Here is a 20,736-nt window from a genome sequence, read left to right as displayed (position 1 = left end):
TAGCCGCCCCTACCACCATTCTTCTTAGTTTTTCCCCCCCATATCTCCCTCTATTTTCTCTTTCTCCATCCTCCAACTAAACATGTATTAGGCATAGTCTATATTTTAGTACTTTTTTATACTTCTTTCATAAGATTTTATATTTCTTCTTAATATTTTAAGGTTCTGAATTGTACATCCCATATTTCTCAAAAAACTAAAGTTATACATTATTTTCTTTTTGCTTATGTGGGGCCTTCAATGGTACAGTGTTGACTTTTGATTGAATAGAGCCTTCTCCTGTGGATAATGAATTATGGCTACCGAGAAGCAGGTAAATGTCAGCAACTATTAGCTTCAAAATAATTGTTCCAGGCAAATCGGAAAATTTCAACAAAATTCACAGAAAGGAAGACTACTTGTGGCATCAAAGAAATGATTCTTTTTCTTTTTTCTTTTTTGGTTATCCTACCTGGAATTGTATAGCATAGTGGAAAGAAAATTGGCTCTGACTTCCAAGTGTTCAATCTCTGCCTCTAATGCTTACCACCTATCTGACCTTGGACAACTCACCTAACCTCCTTATTCTCCTCCAGTTTGCTTATTTGCAAAATGAGAGGATTGGGCCAAATGATCTCTTACATTGTTTCTAGCTCCCAAGCTATGATCTTGTAACAGAAAGTGGGTGTAGTGGAGTAATATTGAAAGAATTTCTTAGTAAAAGGCCATCCAGAGAAACATTAGTAAAGCCTGAAGGACTTGATAAAACTAGATGCTGCTGCTGAAGAGTCATACATGCATATACACATATATATTTATATATACAGGTAGATGATAATATATAGATATATAGATATAGATATAGATATATAGATATATAAATAATTGAATGGTTGTTGGCAGGTTTTGAAGCAGTGTAAAGATAGCTGTTGTCAGTCACCAAGGTAATCACTAGTCATCAGTGTTTGTTTCAGTGAGTCCTCCAAAATCCCCATTACCTGGAACTATTGCACTAGCATGAGTTACTACCGGATATGTGTGTCATCTCAGGCCAGTTTTGGAGGTAGGAAGGAGCAGGCCAAATGAGGCTGCCCCAAGGCATCCAGAGTTGGAGTTCTTCATCTGGAATCTATGAACTTATAGGTGCAATGACAGCACTAGACTTGGAGTCAGGAGGACAGGAGTTTTTGACTCCAGCTTCATACACTTGACACTTACCTAGCTTTGTGACCTTGGGCAAATCACTTAACCCTGATTGTCAGGGCCATCTTCAGTCATCCTGACTCTTATCTGGCCACTGAATTCAGATGACTCTGGAGGAGAAAGTGAGGCTGGTGACTTAGCACAGCACCCCCTCACTCAAATCCACTTTGTGTGCTTATCATGGCATCACCTTCCCTGATGTTATGGTCTTTTTTGAAAATGAAGGACAAACATCAATATCATGAATGTATAAAAATATATTTTTAATAACTGATTTCTTTTCTTTTTATTGCAAGATAATAAGGGTTAAGTGACTTGACCAGGGTCACATAGCTAGTAGATATCAAATACTGGAAGCCATATTTGAATTCAGGTCTTCCTGACTTCAGGGACAGTGCCTCATCCACTATGCCATCTTGCCACCTTAATAACTGTATTTCAATACAGTTGGTTTCCTTTGAAGACCTATAGATTTTATTTGTTATATAAAAACAATTTTGAGACGGGGTCCATCTGTTTCACTGAATATCAAAGGGTCCATGACACAAATGAGGTTGAGTCCTTCATCTAACTGATCATATCATTCCTCTGTATCTCAGGTAACTCAGTCTTCAGATAAGTTCTAGGAACATTCAAGGACAAGGGTCATGGGTAGGCCAAGGTGACTGAAAACAAAAGTTGGTTCCTCAGTATACATGGACTAGCTTGACATTTCCTTCAGTGGCATCCACCAGGTGGCAACAGTGCCCCTCAAGTCCCAGCCTAGGTATGTGACTTTCTGCAGATTCTCCCTATGTAACACCACCCCCATCTCTGCCTTTTATAACTGTCTCCCTACAAAGCTCAGTTCAAAGTACCACCTCCCACATAAGACCTTTTCTTAAGTGCAAGCAGCCAGTGTCACCCACAAAAACTATTTTGTATATAACATATATAGTTATCTACTTATATGGGTGCCTATTGTTTCCCTTATAGAACAACAGCGCCTTAAAGATAGGACCAGAACTTTATATACCAGCATCTAGCACAGTGTCAAGCATTTAAAAGAACTTAATCAATGCTTACTGATTTATTGTCAATTACTCATTAGACCTCCATTTCTTCAGATTATTCCTCCAAATTTGCTTCTCTGGACATATTTTCCCTGTGTAGTCAATCAACAGAAAGATAATTGCCTAATATCTGTTGACTTCTCTCTGTCAGTTAGTCAACAAGCATTTATTAAGAACCTACTATGTGCAGGCAGTATAGTGGGGATATAAAGAAAGGAAAAAATAGAGTCCCTGAGACCTGTCTCAATTCATCAGACCAAGAATGTTTTCAGAAGGACTAAGCACACTATTGTTGCTTATTAGAATGTGAAAAAAATAAGGGGAACTGTATGCAAATAGGAATCATTTCCCAGTGAAACTATTCTGATATTTGGAATATACTTTCAATTCTAGAACATTGCTAGGTGAAAATAGCATAATACGTTAAGTTCTAATTTGGTGGGTGACTAATGGGAAGGATCATCAGTTTAGAGTAAAAAGGAACTTTAATGTTCATCTAATCCAACCCCCTCATTTTACCAAGGAAGAAATTGAGCCCCAGGGATGATGAATGACTCATCCTACATCATAAAACAAGGTTTTTGTCCTCTGCCTTCTTTCCCTAATGACTGGTATCTTCTGTCATTTTGGTGGGAAATAGGCGTAACAGATGTTCTTCACATATATCCTTCCTTTAATAATTCAAGAGATCTATGATATCAGTAGTTTGTGTAATCTATTCACTGACTCAGCTTGCAACCCGTTTACTCTTTGGTAGACAGTTGTGGGTTGCTGTCACCTAGTAACCATCCATTTTTAGAGATGAGCCTCTCCAAATTTAGCTGACCTGGTCTTGAGAGAGTAGACATGCATCCCATTGCCAGACTCTTTCTTGAAACTTTTCCAACTTGGTAGGAACTGCTAGAATTTTACTGTGCTGACATACTCTTCAAGAACCCTGGGTCATTTTCATTCCAGGATAAGTGACTGAATTAGGATTAGTTTAGACACACCATCCTTGAACTGAAAAAAAAAAGTCAGATGTCTAACTTTGGTAGAAAATATACTAAAACTGGAGTGATACAGAGATTTGCAGAGCCCCTTCACATATTTTTGTATTATAATATTTTGTATTTCCAGTAGAGTATGTAACTCCAATAAAGTTCACAAGGATGACAAGAAAATTTGTGAAGCATCCCATATTTTTAAAAAAAATACTAGATATTGGGTAGAGCCAAGATGGCAGCATGAAGGCAGCATTTCCTTAGAACTCCTTCCCCCCAAAACTCCAAAAGTCATCAAATTATGACTCTAGCCAAAATTTAGAGGGGCAGAAAGACTGAGTGATACATTTTTCCAGTCCAAGATAACTTAGAAGTTCCATGGGAAAGTTGTGTCTCACTAGGATTGGGAGTTGGAAAAAGCCCCAGTTCCAATGCAGCCCAGGAACAGCTTGAAGGGGCAGGGAGAGAATTCTGCTACACCAGAATGAGTTTGGAGTGAGGGAGCATGGGCCCCAGAAACTGCAGTGAGAATCTGGAGAAACCAGCCTGTACCTCTAGAACACAGCCCACAGAGGGTAAGGGGGGGGTCAGAGGAGACTGAAAAAATTTCTCTGCTCTCCCTGGGGGCAGGACTCTGCTGTTTGCCCACACTCAGATCTAGGTTGCAGTTTGACCTTTCATACTAAGATAGCTGAGCAGGGCTCCTCCTTATGACTCCAGGGCAAAGGGGAGTGCTGTGGTAATCTACATATCAAAGCAAAGGCAAGAAAATATAAGACCTTGGAGGAATAAAGTGCTGTAAATTAGTCTTGGGCTGAGGAAATGAGTAAACAATAGAAAAAAGAAGAATCTGACCATAAAGAATTACTTTAGTCCTATGGAAGATCAAAACACATACTCAGATGATGACAAAATCGAAGCGTCCATATCCAAAACCTCCAAGAGAAATAGAAAATGGGCTCAGATTATGCATGAACTCAAAAAAGACTTTGAAAAAGCAATTAAGGGAGGTAGAGGAAAAATTGGGAGGAGAAATGAGAGAGAAAACCAAATCAACAGCTTGTTGAAAGAAATACTAAAATATACTGAGGAAAATAATATGTTAAAAACCAATTTAGGCCTAATGGAAAAGGCAAAACAAAAGGCAAATGAGGGGAAGAATGCCTTAAAAAGCAGAATTTGCCAGCTGGAAAAGGAGATAAAAAAAGCTCTCTGAAGAAAATAACTCCTTCAAAATGCAGAATGGAACTAAAGGAAGCTGATGACTGTGCAAGAAATCAGGAAGAGAGGCGGCTAGGTGGTGCAGTGAATAGAGCACCGGCCTTGGAGTCAGGAGTACTTGGGTTAAAATCTGACCTCAGACACTTAATAATTACCTAGCCATGTGGCCTTGGGCAAGCCACTTAACCCCATTGCCTTGAAAAAAAAACCTGGAAAAAAAAAGAAATCAGGAAGAAATAAAACTCTTCCAAAAAAGCCAAAAATTAGAAGAAAATGTGAAATATCTCATTGGAAAAACAACCAACCTCAACAACAGATCCAGAAGAAATAATTGAAAAATTATTAGGCTCCCTGAAAGTTACAACCAGGAAAAGAGCCTAGACTTCATTTTTCAAGAAATAATACAGCAAAATTGCCCTGAGATCCTAGAAGCAGAGGGTAAAATAGAAATTGAGGAATTCACCAGTCACCTCCTAAAAGAGATCCCAAAAGAAAAACTTCCAGGAATATTATAGCCAAATCCCAAAACTCCCAAATCAAAGAGAAAATACTAAAAACTGCCAGAAACAGATAATTCAACTACCCAGGCTCCATAGTCAGGATTACACAGGTTCTGGCAGCATCTACATTAAGGGCTCGTAGGGATTGGAATATAATATTCCAGAAGGCAAAGGATCTTGGTTTACAATCGAGAATCAACTACCCAACGAAACTGAACATCCTCTTTCAGGGGAAAAGATGGCCTTTCAATGAAACAGGGGACTTTCAAACTTTCCTATTGAAACAACCAGAGCTGAACAGACAGTTTGATCTTCAAGTACAGGAACTTTGGTGAACCATAGAGTGAGTGGAAGAGAAGGACTAACTATGAGGAACTTGATGATAGTGAACTGTTTGTATTCCTGCATGGGAAGAAGATATTGATAACTCATGAACTTTCTCATTTATAAAAGCTGTTAGAAGGAGCCTATGTAGACAGGACATAGGAAAGAGTGGAATATAATGGTATAATATAGTAAAAAGATGGATTCAATGGGTGATAAAGGAAAGTACTGGGAGGAAGGGAAAGGAGATGAAGAAGAAGCTAAGAAATTTCACATAAGAGTCAAGAAAAACCTTTTTCAATGGAGTGGAATGGAGCAAGGCAAGGGGAATGAGTGAGCCTTCATTCTCATCAGAGATGGCTCAAAGAGGAAATAACATACACACTTAATAGGGTATAGAAATCTATCTTACCCTAGAGAAAAATGAGAAGAAAGGGATGGGAATAAGGGGGAATGGAGGGAGGGAAGGGGGAATAGGTGATAGAAGAGAGGGAATATTGAGGGAGAGGGTACTCAGATACAACACACTTTTGGACAGGGCCAGGATAAAAAGGAGAGAACAGAATAAATGAGAGTGGGGAGGAACAGAGTGGAGGTACAGCTGGTAATGGCAACTGTGGGAAAAATATTGAAGCAGCTTCTCCGGTGGACTTATGATAAAGAAAACAACTCAGCCCAGAGACAGAGCCATTGGAATCTGAACACAGACTGAAGTATATATATTTTTTTCTCTCTCTCACTCGCTGTTCTTAAGGTTTCTCATCTTCTTGGGGGGAAGAGGAATGGGGTTTATGTTTACTCTTATAACAAAATTATTGTAATAAAATAAATCTAGATCATTTAAAAAATTGAAAATACTAGATATTATCAAGTATTAGCTTTTTTAGTAATTGTGAAGGGAAGAAAATACTTCTGGACTCATACCTCATTATAGTGATTTTAGATGCCAGTAAAAAAAAAAAATTGGCTTTCCACTTTAAACATGTCCTCTGGTTGTCCTAGTAAAAATAAACAGACTAGTGTGGGCTTGTGAGCCATGGTTTTACACCAAATGCCTCAAAACTAGAATGGTTTTCTAGAAGCCCATGTGTTAGGTTTCTATTATGCCATTTGTGTTTGTATAGGAGAGAATGTGTGTATGTGTGTCTCCGTACACACATGAATGCACTAGTTTCTTAGTGTGTAATTTAATAAATAGTCTGTTTTTTTACTCAACAGCTGAAGCAGTGGAAGCCATTTGATGAAGAAAACCAAACAGTTGGCCATATGGCAAAATACTTCAGCAGCCCCAGCAAAAGCTTCCATACCCCATATAGTGAGGAGCAGATCTATCATCTCATAGGAGAGAAGAACTCTATGAAAAAACTCTTGACTGAGGTAGGTTACACAACACTGGACAGCTCAATAAGAACAAAAGGCAACCCTAAACATCTCTCTCTCTCCTGATGCATCAGTGGCTACACTGCTATACTGTTTCTGTCTCCCTTTAATAATTATCCTCATTTTTTTCCTTGATTTCCACAATAAATCAACATCTGAGATATCATGTCTCAAAGAGATGTGGATTATTATTTTTTGGTTTTGTTTTTTAAATCACTGACTTCCTCAAGAATCAAAATAAGATTATCCTTTTGTTCCCTAGTTGGTGTCTCACTGATATCATTCACAAATATAGCCTGGGATCAAAGGAGGGAAGGGAAAACAAAACAGGGGCTTCTAGCTTCATGTTAGATCAGAATGAGGGAGGAGGCCAAGCAACCCACTAGCATCTTTTCCCTTTTGGCCAGACATTGGCAATGCTCCAAGCAAGCCTGGATATCTATTTAAGAGTCCAAGTGTTACTGTGTCAGCATTACATAACATAGTGAGGTCAGCATCAAGTACGTTAGAAAGGAGCAGGGACTGGTGGAGAAGGGCTCCCTGTGACTTTATCATATACTAGTTGAATTAAACACAAAGGTTTGTTTGCTGCTTTTCTTATTTAAGAAATTTAAAAAACTAATTTTAAAAATTAAATTTTTTATTGCAATATTCTGTTTTTCCACTAGAGTACATAAATAAGTACACACTTTTTGAATGTGATTTATTTGTAATGGGAGGTTTTTGGCTTCTCCAACAGCAAAGTGATTAGGGTTTTTTTGTTGTTTAATGTCATAGAATAATATAATCATAGCAGAGTAGGGCCTTTCTCTCCTCCACTCTCCCTCTCCCCCTTTAAGCATGTTCAGTTGTCTGCCTGGTGTCCACATGGAGGCTTTTCAGGTAGGGGCAGTTTCTAGCTTTTTATGACTATTGAGAGGCTTTCAATGGGAGATGACAAAGAATTCCGTAACTGGCTGCTGAGTCAGAGGAGTTGATGACTGGGTAGATATACTAAACATACATATTATCTTGTCCTTCTGCCTTTTTTTTTCTTTCTGGTTGTTTTCTCAGCTTTGATTATCTAGGTAGTACTACCTCATCTCAAGGGGACCCCACCACCATTCCCTACAAGGATCAGGGGCTCAGCAAGGTATGCTATCATGGGACCCCTGGATTCCTTTGTCCCCATCTATGTTGACACTTTCCTGATCTTAGTCAAATAAATTATCTTAATATGAACCAGTCTGTGTATTGAGTCTTGTGAATTTGAAAGGTTCTGTGTTTCAACTCAGCAGCCAATTAGGGAACTCTCATTTGCCACTGTAAGTCCCTCAGGGATAATCATACATAATGGAAAGCTGGTCCCTCTCAATTTTCTTTGTGGTGTCTAGGAATGGAGACTGAGCATGCTCTCTAGGATGATGGAAGTGCCGAAGGGAGCTTTCATTATATTACTCTCATGCTATTGTTGTTGTTGTATTATTTCAGCCAACTCTTTATGAGTTTTCTTGGTAAAGATACTGGGGAGGTTTGCCATTTCCTTCTCTCCTGCTCATTTTACAAATGAGGAAACTGAGCAAACAGGGTTAGGTGACTTGCCCAGGATCACACAGCTAGGAAGTCTCTGAAGCTAGATTTGAACTCAGGAAGATGCATCTTCCTGAATCCATGCAGGATCCATTGGGCCACCTAGCTGCTCTAATATTATAGAATCATAGATTTCAATCTAGAAGAGACCCTGGAGGCCATCTTGGTCTCAAGAAGCAGCTACAAATAGAAAAGGAGATGAGCACGGTCCTTTTGTTTTATATTACGACACCATAGTGGGCATCAGTTTTCCCTTTCTAAGCATTTGGCTTGGTGATTACTTGGAAAATATAGATTTCAAACCTGAAAGAGAGGGAAGACAAAGAAATGCTATATAGATCCCGTTCTCCTCTTCTCCCTTATTGTCCTATGTTCAAATCAGCACCATTTCTGTCAGAAAAATCTGCTCTTTTCCAGCTCTTCAACATTCAGGATTTTATTTCAAAGCCAGATGTCTTTCAGCCTGGCAAAGACAGAAAGACGGTCTTTGATACTAAGTGAGGAGGCTTCAAACAGGATCTCAAAAAAAAAAAAGATGATACGTAAGCACATAAAAGAGGGGAAAATAGCTAGATGTTTTTCATTCTCAGTCAGCAAATGTCACAGGCAGTCGAACAGTCCTAGTCTTTAACCTCTGTGGTAATTTTGTGACTTCCTGTGTGTGTGTGTGTGTGTGTGTGTGTGTGTGTGTGTGTGTGTGTGTGTGTTTCAGTCGGGGTATATCATCTTTCTCACAAGGTGAATGAATCTTTTCTGCCCAAAGAGATGTCATTAGTTTAAGTAGGGGGAGGGGAGCCACAGCTGAGGTACAAAGGAGGATGCAGCGTAAGCCTTTTGTCTGCAGTGAGGTTTGCAGGGCCTCGGTGGGGTGTGCCTTCCAACCACAGCCTGGGCCTTGGGGAACTGCCAGAACCTTGGGAGATACTCTATGGGCTCAGATTAGGGAAATCAGCAGTCACTTCCAGAGGGTAGCCTCTAGTCCCAGGCTAATTCTTGGGGCTATAACAGATTCCAACATTCCCGACTTATAAACCCATAGGGTAAAAATAATTGCCTTGTTCTTTCTCTCTCTCTACTCAATGCATATTCACATGTCTGACTGTTCCCTGACTCATATGAAATCTAGGGCAAGGTTGATCTTGAATACTTTAAAGGCCCCAGTGTTCTCCAGTGTAGCTAGGTGATCTTAGATAAGTCACATAAGTTCTTTTGAGTCCTACTTTCTAAATCTATTAAACAGAGATAATAAATAGCTTGAATCTCTTGAACATGAAAGACATTTCTGAGGCCATATTTTGACAATTTTGAAGTGCTATATAGGATTGTAGATTTAGAACTGGAAAGAACCTGAGAGGACATCAATTCTAATGCCTTCATTTTAAAGATAAGAGGTTATGTGACTTTCCCAGTCACACAGCTAAGAAATGTCTGAGGTGGTTTTTCAGTCCAAGCCCAGTGTTCTATCTATCTACTGCATTACCCTACTTTTCCTTGTTTTTTTTTTTTAGTTCAGTCATTTCACTTGTATGTAACTCCTCATGATCTCATTTGGTTTTAGGGTTTTTTTGTTGTTTTTTGGCAAAAAAAAAAAATCCAACAACAATGACTTGCCACTTCCTTCTCCAGCTCTTTTTACAGATAAGGAAACTAAGTTAAATGACCTGCCCAGGATCACACAGCTAGTAAATATCTGAGGCCAGATTTGAACTCAAGAATACAAATCTTCTTGACTCCAGGCCTAGTTCTCTATCCACTTAGCCACCTAGCTGGCCTACCAATTATGTGAATGTGCTACTATTGTTGTTGCCTTGGACTGCCTTTTCTCTCCTTCAAGGACTCTATCACAAAGTTGAAAGTCATATCTTCTTCCCACTCCAGGCTTTCCCAATTGACCTTGGCTCCACACTCCTAGCACAGGGCTACATTCATGGAAGAAATCAGGGTTCTTGGTTGATTCCTCGGGTTTGTATACTTCCTAATGGTAAGAATGCTCTCAGGGCAGGAGTTACTCTTGCAAGAACCAGTAGAGGAAGCTCATTCATTCCTTTTTTTTTTCTGGCACTGCCTAAACAGAAGGGGATTTCCTCTTTTCCTAGTTGACTTTACATTATGAGACAGGCCTGTGGAGATTTTCCTTCCAATTATAGGGATGTGCAGAAAGTAGAGATGAATAAGGCTCAGCCAAAGACAGCTGCCTAAAGTAGGTCAGATTTTGGTCTCAAAACGGCTGTGCCTGACCTTGTGCCTTTAATTAGTATATAGTCCTGGTGATAGGACAGCCCTACTTTCTTTACTTAGTGACAGAAATGTATTGTTTAGTTTGACATTATTAAATCAGCCATCAATCATCTTGGGGTGTTTGGGTTAAGGGAAGATCATTTTTACCCTGCTCCATGTTTATACTATTGTCCTGTATTCCAAGTGGTTTGAGAGGAAGGAAAGGGAAGAATTTTTCAAGAAACCAACCACCCAGCTATTCACTACTTCTGTAAGCTGATTGTCAATCTCAGATCCTCTTTCTCATACTGTAGAGTCCGAATTTCCTCTTGAAGGCTATACTATTAAATTTACAAGAGGTCCCCTTAGCATCATAAATTTAGAGGTTAGGGGCCTTAGAGGCCATTGAATCCAATTCCCTAATTTTATTGAAAAGGAAGTTGAGGCATGGGGAAATTAATTGGTTGAAGCTAGTATTGGGGGAAGCTAGGTGGTACAGTGGATAAAGTGCCAGCCCTGGAGTCAGGAGGACCTGAGTTCAAATACAACCTGAGACATTTAATAAATACCTAGCTGTGTGACCTTGGGTAAGTCACTTAACTCCATTGCCTTGCCAAAAAAAAAAAGAAGCTAGTATGAAAGGGGCAGCTAAGTGGCACAATAGATAGAGCACTGTGCCTAGAGTCAGAAAGACTCATCTTCCTGAATTCAAATCTTGCCTCAGACACTTTTGAGTTGTGTGACCCTGGACAAATCACTTAGCTAGGTTTGCCTCTATTTCCTTATCTATCAAATGAGATGAAGAAGGAAATAGAAAACCACTCTAGTACCTTTGCTAAGAAAACCCTACATGGGATCATAAAAAGTGGGCTATCAATAAACTGACTGAACACAAAAAGAAGTTAGTGTTTACAGAACTTTAAGGTTTACAGTTTATAAATATTATCCAATTTGATTCTCACATTATCCTTGCAAGTTAGATGCTTTTATTATCCCTGTCTTATAGATGAAGATACCGAGGCTGAGAAAGGTTCAGTGACTTACATAGCTAATAAACTGAATTCTGCCAAAGTTAATGCACTGCACACTGGGCCATGCTACCTATCTTCACTGTCTGCTTTCCACTCAAGAAGGGGAAGACTTGGGTCAAGAGGGTGGGGCTGCCTTTCTCTGCAATCCTTCCTTAGAGATTCTAGTAGAAGAAAGACTGGTACTGTGTGGAACAGTTGCCTAGAGTTAAATGCATCCTATTACTCATCCACACTGCCCTTAACTGAGCCTGAGTCATCCTCACTCACCTAACAACACCCAAGATTTTATTACAGGGGGAGGGGAAGTTTGAAAGGAGGAAATGTGGGTCACCAGTAGGTAAGGGCCCCTTCTGCCAGATCCACTACCAGCTCACCTGTGACCTTCACTGTATTATCCCTTTTTGATAAGGAAACTGAACAAACAGAGCAGGATTATCCAGATCCCTAATAACCCTGACAGGAAAAACAAAACAAAACAAAAAAAAAACCCAGCTTTCATGCTTGTAAATGAAAAGCACTGTCTTGGAGATAAGGGAAAACAGATTCAAGAATTTCTTTAGTGGGGTTGGAGTGGCCTCTTACAGTGAGGAGGTGCTTTTGCTAGAAACACCCTTTTCACCCCAACACCTTCTCACCCCAGTACCATGGCCAAAGTTGGCTATTGCTTAGCTTTTCTAACCAGACACTGAGGCTTGAAAAACCTCATTTCCCTAAACTCAATTCATGTAAATTGGGCAAGGGCCAAAGGCAAGCTTTACAGATGACTACAATTCTTTCACATCCAGGCCACTCACAAAGTCTAGATTTAAAATTATAATGGGGGGGGCAGTTATTGCAAGGCAGTGGGTTTAAGTGCCTTGCCCAAGGTCACATAGCTAATTAATTATTAAGTGTCTGAGTCTAAATTTGAACTTGGGTTCTCCTGACTCCAGGGCCAGTGCTCTGTCCATTTTGCCATCTAGCTTCCCCTAGATTGAGTGAGAAGGGAACTTAGAGATCATCTCTAACTCTAGCTTCTCTTTTTACCATTGGCAAAAAAAAAAAAAGAGATCCAGAGAAACTGAGTGACTTGTCCAAGGTCACACAGGTGACACAAGGCAGAACCAGCATTTGAATGTCCTTATCTTTCAGTTCTGCTACAGCTGGGGGCCAAATCCCACATGCTGCCTGATTTTGTATGGCCCATTTTAAGAGTGTTCGAATATTTTAAAATATAATAAAATTTTAATTAAAAATATAAAAAAATTCTTGGACCCAGTCTAAAAAAAATCCAACAAAAACAGAGTCATTGCTGGAATTGAACAACCTCTGGGATCCCTGGCACATGGTACCAGTCTTGTGCCATATATGAATATAAATCCCTGTTATTGCCAGACCCAAAGATCAATAGTTCATTGTCACAATAGGGCTCTCAAGAATGGGAAATGTCAGTCTTCTCCCTCTTGATCAGTAAAATCTGTGAAGGAACTATTACTATATCATTTTTAAGTTTGCTTAATTCCTTTCTTTTTGGAGGCAATCGGGGATAAGTGACTTGCCCAGTCACTTCAGCTACTAAGTATCAGATGTTGGTTTTGAACTCAGGTCTTCCTGACTCCAGAGCCATTGCTCTATCCACTGAACACCTAGCTGCCCCTATTATTCTTAAATTCCTCTTATGGACTAGACCCTAGGAGACACACAAACAAAAATAAAATTGTCTTTGAGGAGCTTACAATCTAGGGAAGGAGGCAACATGTGTGTATAATACAATATACAAAACAGATGCAAAAATTGCCAATACCTCTCCAGTGGCTCAGATTCCTATCCCTATGTGGTGTCTCTTGGTCTTCTTACAAATGGTATGTAGCATTCCCGAATAACTTCCAACCAAATATCACTCCCTACCCCTCCTCATCAAATGGCAGTCTTGATCAGATCAACTCCTGCCTTGGACTAGCTATAGGACCCTGGGAAAGATATTTGATGATAATCCACTTTAATTTTTATCACTAATAGCACTGATTATATAGTGTTCTTATGAGAATCCAGTCAGATAACATATAAATCACTTTGTAAACCTTCATAACTACTATTCATTAATCCTCCCCAAGAAGCTCCTTGGCTGGTGGCTGACATTCCCAATCCAATCTTGTTCCTCATTTATTAGGTCACTGTAAAGGAAAATAAAAATGCTTTTGTCAGTTAATGGCACTGGTACTAAACCAAAAGACTTTCCAAACTCCTTATTTTACAGATGAGAAAACTGAGGCCAGAGTTTTGTTTTGACTAGGCATATTTGTGACAGTACAAAGATTTTGCTTTTCAGTTTTCTTTTCTTTTTTTTTTCATATTTTGGTTTTTGCAAGGCAATGGAGTTAAGTGACTTTCCCTAGGTCACACAACTAGTTAATAATTAAGTGTCTGAGGTCACATTTGAACTCATGTCCTCCTGAATCAGGGTGGATGCTTTACTCACAGTGACAACTAGCTGCTCCTTTCTTTTTCTTTTCATTGAAATGGGGGTAGGGGGAATAGAATTCTGTCAACTTTTAAATATTTTTTTAAAGAGGGAGAAACAACTTGCACAAACAACATCATACTCTGCATTAGTGACAAAAGCCAAATTAAAATCCATCATGACATCAGGGCTAGCTAGGTTCAACTACAGCACCACCGAGAGCACATATGTCTTCTCCTTACTCAAATTATATCTATTTGGATCAGAAGCTCTTTCCACATGCATCGTCTCCCTTGCATTTCTAGGCTATTCAAGGGGACAGACCCTTGCTTCCTCTGTCACCTGTTTCTATGAGGATGTTCCTCAAATTCTTTATTCTGAGAAAGTGTGACTCACCTAGCCTGCACTAGCAGGCATTCCAGAAATTGCCTGGTAATAGGAGGGCTATGCCAACCTTCTCAGAAGGAGAAAGGAAGCAGTGACAACTGAGGTTTTCCTTTGTTTCTCCTCAGTAACCAAGCCCAACCAAGTTGATGATGCCACAGAGGACATTACCAATCTCTAGTTTCTACTCATTCCCATTTGGGGTTTGATACATTGGAATAAGCCTTGACTTGCAGGTAGAAGCAACCCAGAAGAGTAGATCCAAAGAATGTTCTGAAAAATATCTTAGTGATCATAGGATTAAGAACTGAATTATTTCAATTACTTGGGGTATCTAATCATTAAGAAGGCTCATTTTCTAGGGGAAGAACCTGAGCCTCAGAAATAGGAAATAGGAAATCAATTCCTATCTAGTTTAGGAAAAGATAAAACTGGTTCCAGGCAAAATAAAAATCATTTAAAAAAATTTAAAAATCAAATTTTTTTGTAATTTTGTAAAATGATTTTTTATGTCACCTAAAATCTCTATAAAGAGAAGTTTAATTTAAGATAGCTAAAATGCAAAAGTAACAAGAATAGGTGTTTTTTAAAAAATAATTATTTTGGTGACTAAGACAATAAATTCATATAACCTTTTTAGAATTCAATTCAACAAGCATTTATTAACTACCTACTGTTTTATAGTTTGGTTGGTTCTTGTCCTTCGTTATTGAAGAAGACCATAAATGACATTACTATGTTAGAGTTGAGTTATAGTGTGTCTGACTGTGGCTGATCAGACCAATACGAGCTCAGAGTGCCCTACCACAGGACCAGCAAAAATAATCCCTGTGACTGATGATTACTCTAAATTTATATGTCTCTTATTTCCTTTGAGCTGCTTCAATTCTACCTTGCTCATTAAGTGTAGCACCCTCTCTGATGAGAGCACACTATGTTAAGTGGTCCTGTGCCAGGGTCTCCCATACTGTACAAGTCTGAATTTTATACAAGTTTGTTTTATAGGTACTATGCTTGTAATTACTGGAAATACTCAAGTAGCTTCTATTCTGTGTCACTAAATTACAGGATGAACTTGTTTCTGTGAATCATCTCTCTCCTTTTTATTTATTCTGAGAGGAGAGGAGAATAACATATACTAAGATAAATACCTACAAAGTAATTTCAGGGAAAGAAAGACTTAAAACTAAGGAATCAAGAAGTGCTTGTTATAGGGTCTGGCTTTTGATGAGGGGATTCTAAGAGATGGAAGTGAGGAAGGAATGTATTATGAAGATGGGGGAAAAGGTATAGAGAGCAATGATGTCAACAATGATTCCAGAGGACCAATGGTAAAGCATGCCACTTACCTCCTGACCCCTGTTGGCCACAGGATGTAGAATGGGGTATATATTTTTGATCAAGGTCAATATGGGAATTTGTTTTACATGACCATGTATATTTGTCATAAGAATTTTTTTCCTTTTTCTTTATTTTTTTTCCAATTGTGGAGGGGTAGAGTGATAGGAGGAAGAGAAAATCGATTTTTGTTCACTAGAAAAAAAATAAAAATTTAAAAAAGAAATGTAAGGCCTTAAAAGTGAGACTCGTCAAATGGGCCAGTCCTGCCAGAATGAAGAAAGTCTATAACTAGATAAAAATAGGCTATGAATTGTTTTGTGGGGGATTGAATTTTTTAGAGATTTCTCTATAGATTACTTAGAAAAAGATACATACACACACACACAAACACACGTGTGTGTGCCCTGACCTGGTAGAATTCAGTGCTCAGTTAAACAAAAGAAGTCCACTCTGAGGTCAGTAAACATCTGATTTTGGGCAAGTCTTAACTGCCTCCAAGGTCCCTTCCACCTCCAGATCTAAATGGATAGACTATTAAGCACTCAAATTGTAAAGATTTGATTCCAGAATTTAAGGCAGGGTGATAATGTGCTCTTTCTCTCTCTCTCTCTCTCTGTCTGTCTTTCTGTGTCTGCCTCTGCCTCTGTCTCTATCTATCTCTCTGTCTCTTCTGCCTCATCCTTTTCTCTCTCCATCTCTCATTGTTGATTTGATTTGATTTTTACAGAAAAATGCTGTGATTGAAAGTCTGCAGGAGCAAGTGAACAATGCCAAGGAGAAACTGATGAGACTGATGTCCGGCGAGTGCACCAATGATCCCCCTCTCCAAGCTGCCACTCCTGTCCTTGTCCAGGGCAAGGCTAACCCTAGCGAAGCCTCTGACCATGAGGGTGCAGTGGCTGAAGGTCTCTTCAATAGTCCCTCAGATTCTGGTGGGGAGCCCTGCCCTGTTTTCCCAGATAAACAGTGTAGTTCAGCCCTCTTTACTAGTTTACACAGCCTTAAAGATCATGGAAAAGACCAAAATTCTTCCCCACAATACCAGGAGCATATTTCTAAGTCAGAAGACACATCAAATCACTTACACTTAGAAAATTCCCAGAAGCAGCAGGCTTCCCAGAGTGGCAGTCTGAAAGTAGGAGAGCAGGGGCTGACATCCCCAAATCAGCATCTTGTATCAGATTCCAAAGTCAGTATTCCTCAGAGACACGCACAATTCAGAAATTCAGAAACACCCCAAGAGCAACCATCAAAGATTAATTATGTGAGCAGTGAGATGCTTCAAGAGGTTTTACAAGAACTGAGCCTGGGCAAAGTAACTTACCCCTCTTGTTCTCCTAGTGGTCCCCCGTGCCTCAGTGCCAGGGTGCACCAAGAGGATGGTGCTGCCCATAGTCCCCAAAAGAGGTCTCCCTCTAATGACATGGGCATGAGCCCATATATGGTGAGAAGGAGACGGGCAGCCCAGCGAGCATCCATGCATTTCCCAGGGTCTGTGACTTCACAAACATGGTGTCTAATGAACAAAACAGTTTCTGGGACACAGAGTGGGCTGAAAGTTCAGAGAGAGAAAAGGTACAACCAGGAGTTCCAGGCTGGGGATGCAGAGGGACAAAAGTTCCTATCGTGGAAACCTTCCCTGCTCACTCCAACCCATAGTGGTCTGAGTCCCCAGGCTGAGAACAGTCAGAACCAGTCTGAGGATCACAGAACCCGAGTAAGAGTAAGAGATGGCTTTCCAAATCAGTCTTCCTGCTCTGATGGTGTAGAAAATCAAGATGCCTCTCTCCTTTGCAGTAACCCACCCAATCTCCTCCGGCTGGAGCGACCAAAGCTGAGCACTATGGGTTGGCCAGCTCTGCCGTCTCTATGTGACTATGGAGATTCCGAGTCCAGCAGCTCTGATGAACCATTCTGCCGCTGCCATCGGCCTTACTGTGACATCTGCTTCCAGAGTTCCAGTGACTCTGGTGACAGTAGCAACTCTGAGAATGATCCTGAACTACCACAGGGCACAGCTCACTGGGCCAAACTGTATGCAAGATCCCACCCCATTGTGAACTTCAGGGAGGACTTGAAACCCACACTGGTATAAAGAGCAATGGAGCCAGTCTATTTAGAAGGATATGATGATGTCCTCAGAAGTCTGCTAAAGAAGCTTTGACTCTAGAGGAATAGAATTAAGTTCATTTAGCAAGTATTTATTAAGCAACTGTTCTGTTCATGACCAACTCACTGTGTGACCTTGGTCAATTCATTTCTTCCATGATTCAGTCTCTTCATTTACAAATTAGAATGCTGTTTCCTCCTTTGTCACTACCTTGTAGGGATTTGGTGACAGTCCCTGGTGGGATGTCTGTAAAACTATTAAGATAATAAGAGTCAAAATTTTAGTTCAGCGTTGGTTATTCCAGGGTAAAATGTGATGTCTGAAGGAGGGGAACAGAGGAGTGAGTTCCTCATTCCAAGAACTTAGTAAACAGAAACCGAATCCCCACTTGTAGATTCGATTAAAAAAAAAGTCTTCCTCCGAAGCGTGCATCAAATTACATATGAGATCCCTTCCCACTCTATGACTCTATGGTTCTATAAGGTGCTTTGAGATCCTTGAGTAAAAGGTATGTGTGAGTACAGAGTTTGTATTGAAAATAGACTTGTTGCACTGAATTCTTGTTGCTTGATGAATACTCAGTGAATGAATGGATAAATGGATGCTTTAAATCTAGGGAGCCAGTTCAGTGCCTGTGGCAACTGAAGTTGCTACCTTGGTCAGAATGGATTCTATTTTCAGAATAAGTACATTAGGCTCAAGTAGTCTTCTCTATTCCATCTATTCTCATCTCTGAAAAGGGAATTGATTTTAGTGCAGAGCTAATAGAATCATTTTGGTGCTACTGAAGACTGTACTGACCATCACTTATATCCCTGTCTCTCTTTAGGGTTATACTCTTAGTTTACTGTGGGAGGATGAAGATGTAATACTGATTAACCTGAAGAGAAAAATAGAAACTATAATCACTGTCTTCAAGTATTTGAATGATCTTCATCCCTACCTGGCCCTAGAAGGAGAACCTGGGGGGGTAACTGGTGGAAGATCAAGAGAGACAGACTTTGATTCAATGGAAGGAAAACTTTACTGATAATACTAGACCCAAGTGAAATAAGCTGCCTTGGGAGGTGACAGGCTCTTCTCCATTCCTAAAAATCATTCCCTAAAGGTTGTTTGACCTCTTGTTTGGTATGTCATAAAAGGTACTCCTGGTCAAGTCTTATTTAGACCAGACAGTTTCCAATTCTCACTCTTTGAAGTGATGAATAACATGATGTTTGTCTTTGGCTTCTTTCTATCCTTTTGGTCATTTCTCTCAATACTCCATGTAGTCACTTCCTATTGTCTTCTAGTTGATTCAACCCTCCACTGAAACCAGTGACATTCGACAGGGTCCATGACTGAGAGGCATCAACAGTATCAGAATAAGGATTTGCATTGTATGAGCCCTAGAGATAGCACAGGCATGCCCTCTTCAGTGAGGCAGAAGCACTGACTGCCTCTCCTCTGAGGGGCACTGACTGCCTCCTTCCCTTACCTCATGTCCCTGATTGGAACAAACCTAAAGTTTAGAGTATGCCTTTCTGATTCTATCCATTCCCACCCAGTCTGTGTTCATTTTCTTAGAACCCTTGATTTCACAATGCTGATGTTGCTTATGGCAGACTTGGATTGGATCAAGAGCGAACTAGGTAATTTGTTGCATAATGTGGAAGCTATTTCTAGGCAAGGAAGCTTCATACCACCTAAGGGACTTCTCCTCCATCCATGCATAAGGCATGGGACAGAAAACAGGAAAGAGAAAAGGGGAGAGAGGAAGGGAAGAAAGGAGTGAAGAGAAAAGAAGAATAGGAGAGAGGAATATGAAAGTCTTATATCCTCATCAATGGAAAGAGGAAGGGGAAGAAAAAGAAGCTTTGATCCTGTAAGGAAAAAAAAAAAAAGAAAATCTGAGTAGCTTAGGGGAAAAGCCACAGTAGAACATTTTTCTTTTTGTCCTGTATATCAAGGCAGCAAAAAATAGTGACTGTCTCCTTATGGGATGGGATAAGGGGAAGACCCTCATCATAGAATCATGGAATCAGAGCCAAGAGATACTTTAAAGACTTATCTAGTTCCATCCCCTCATTTTACAGAGCAGCTTATTGTCATTGTGCATAGAGTGTCTTATTTGGATTTATGAAAACCTAAATTCAAATTCTGTCTCAGATACTTATTAACTGGACAAGTCACTTGACTGATCTTGGTCCTCAGTTTCCCTATCTGTAAAATGAGAATAATAATAATAATAATACTCACCCCACAGGGTTGTTGTGAGGCTCAAATGAGACAAAATGCTCATTGCAATCTTTAAAGTGCTCTATATGTTAGCTTAACTGGGGAGTATTTCATTACCAGATGGGAAATTTGAAACCTAAATTTGTTAAGTGACTTGCTCTGAATCATACAATTAATAAGTATCTGCAGCAAGATTTGAACCCTGGTCTGTCTAAATCTAAATCCAAACTCTATTCATAATACCTTGTTCTTTGTCTTCTGATTTCTTACCAGGAGCTGGGTATGTGTAATCATATAACTTTTGGGAAGCTGAGCTATGGGGAGACACTATACTTGTTAGCTTCTCTGATTTAATGGTCTTATTTGCTGACCTAACTGGTCACTAACATGTATGTATCTATGCATGTGTGTTTATGAGTATGTGCTTGGGTGTGTGTGTGTATATATATATATATATATGTATATACATATATATATATATATATATATATATATATATATATATATATATATATATAAAGTATTTCTGCCATTTTGGCTTTGTGCAGTGTGAAAATGTGTTTTTTGATAATTAGGAGGTCTATGAAGAGCGTTGTGGCATTGTGTAGAGCCAGAGGACCTGAGTTCAGATTTCAGCTCTACTACTTGTCTAACCCTGGATTCAGGCTCCTTATCTGTAAAAAACAGTGGGGCAAATTAAATGGGATTTGAGTCCCTACTGACTCTAGATTCCAAGATCTTAGACTTAGGTTCTCATCTTCCTTAATATCCTTGACGACAAGTGC

At 39.6% G+C, this 20,736-nt stretch overlaps 1 protein-coding gene and 1 long non-coding RNA gene across 4 annotated transcripts in view; one reads left to right on the top strand and one right to left on the bottom strand.

The window, feature by feature from the left end:
- GPR156 (G protein-coupled receptor 156) overlaps positions 1-20,384 on the top strand; it is a 120,089-nt gene extending 99,705 nt beyond the window's left edge. For both annotated transcript variants that reach the window (XM_074214595.1, XM_074214596.1), the window contains exons 9-10: positions 6,481-6,639; positions 16,352-20,384. In XM_074214595.1, the coding sequence (XP_074070696.1) occupies positions 6,481-6,639; positions 16,352-17,719 (1,527 nt within the window). In that variant the 3' untranslated portion in view covers positions 17,720-20,384. The remainder of the gene's footprint in view (positions 1-6,480; positions 6,640-16,351) is intronic.
- Positions 8,097-17,670, bottom strand: LOC141507174 (uncharacterized). 2 transcript variants are annotated; one of them, XR_012474095.1, is made up of 4 exons: positions 16,949-17,670; positions 16,710-16,823; positions 13,520-13,612; positions 8,097-8,730 (listed from the first exon to the last, which is right to left on the bottom strand). It is a non-coding gene; the product is annotated as an uncharacterized LOC141507174 (long non-coding RNA). The 2 variants fall into 2 exon arrangements; XR_012474094.1 differs by lacking the exon at positions 8,097-8,730 and having other exon boundaries at positions 12,807-13,612; positions 16,949-17,650.
- Positions 20,385-20,736: the final 352 nt, after the last annotated feature.

This window comes from Macrotis lagotis, chromosome 1, assembly GCF_037893015.1.
Source record: "Macrotis lagotis isolate mMagLag1 chromosome 1, bilby.v1.9.chrom.fasta, whole genome shotgun sequence".
NCBI lineage: Eukaryota > Metazoa > Chordata > Mammalia > Peramelemorphia > Peramelidae > Macrotis > Macrotis lagotis.
The sequence above is the reverse complement of the archived record's forward strand: the minus strand, read 5'-3'. Positions and strand labels throughout refer to the sequence as shown.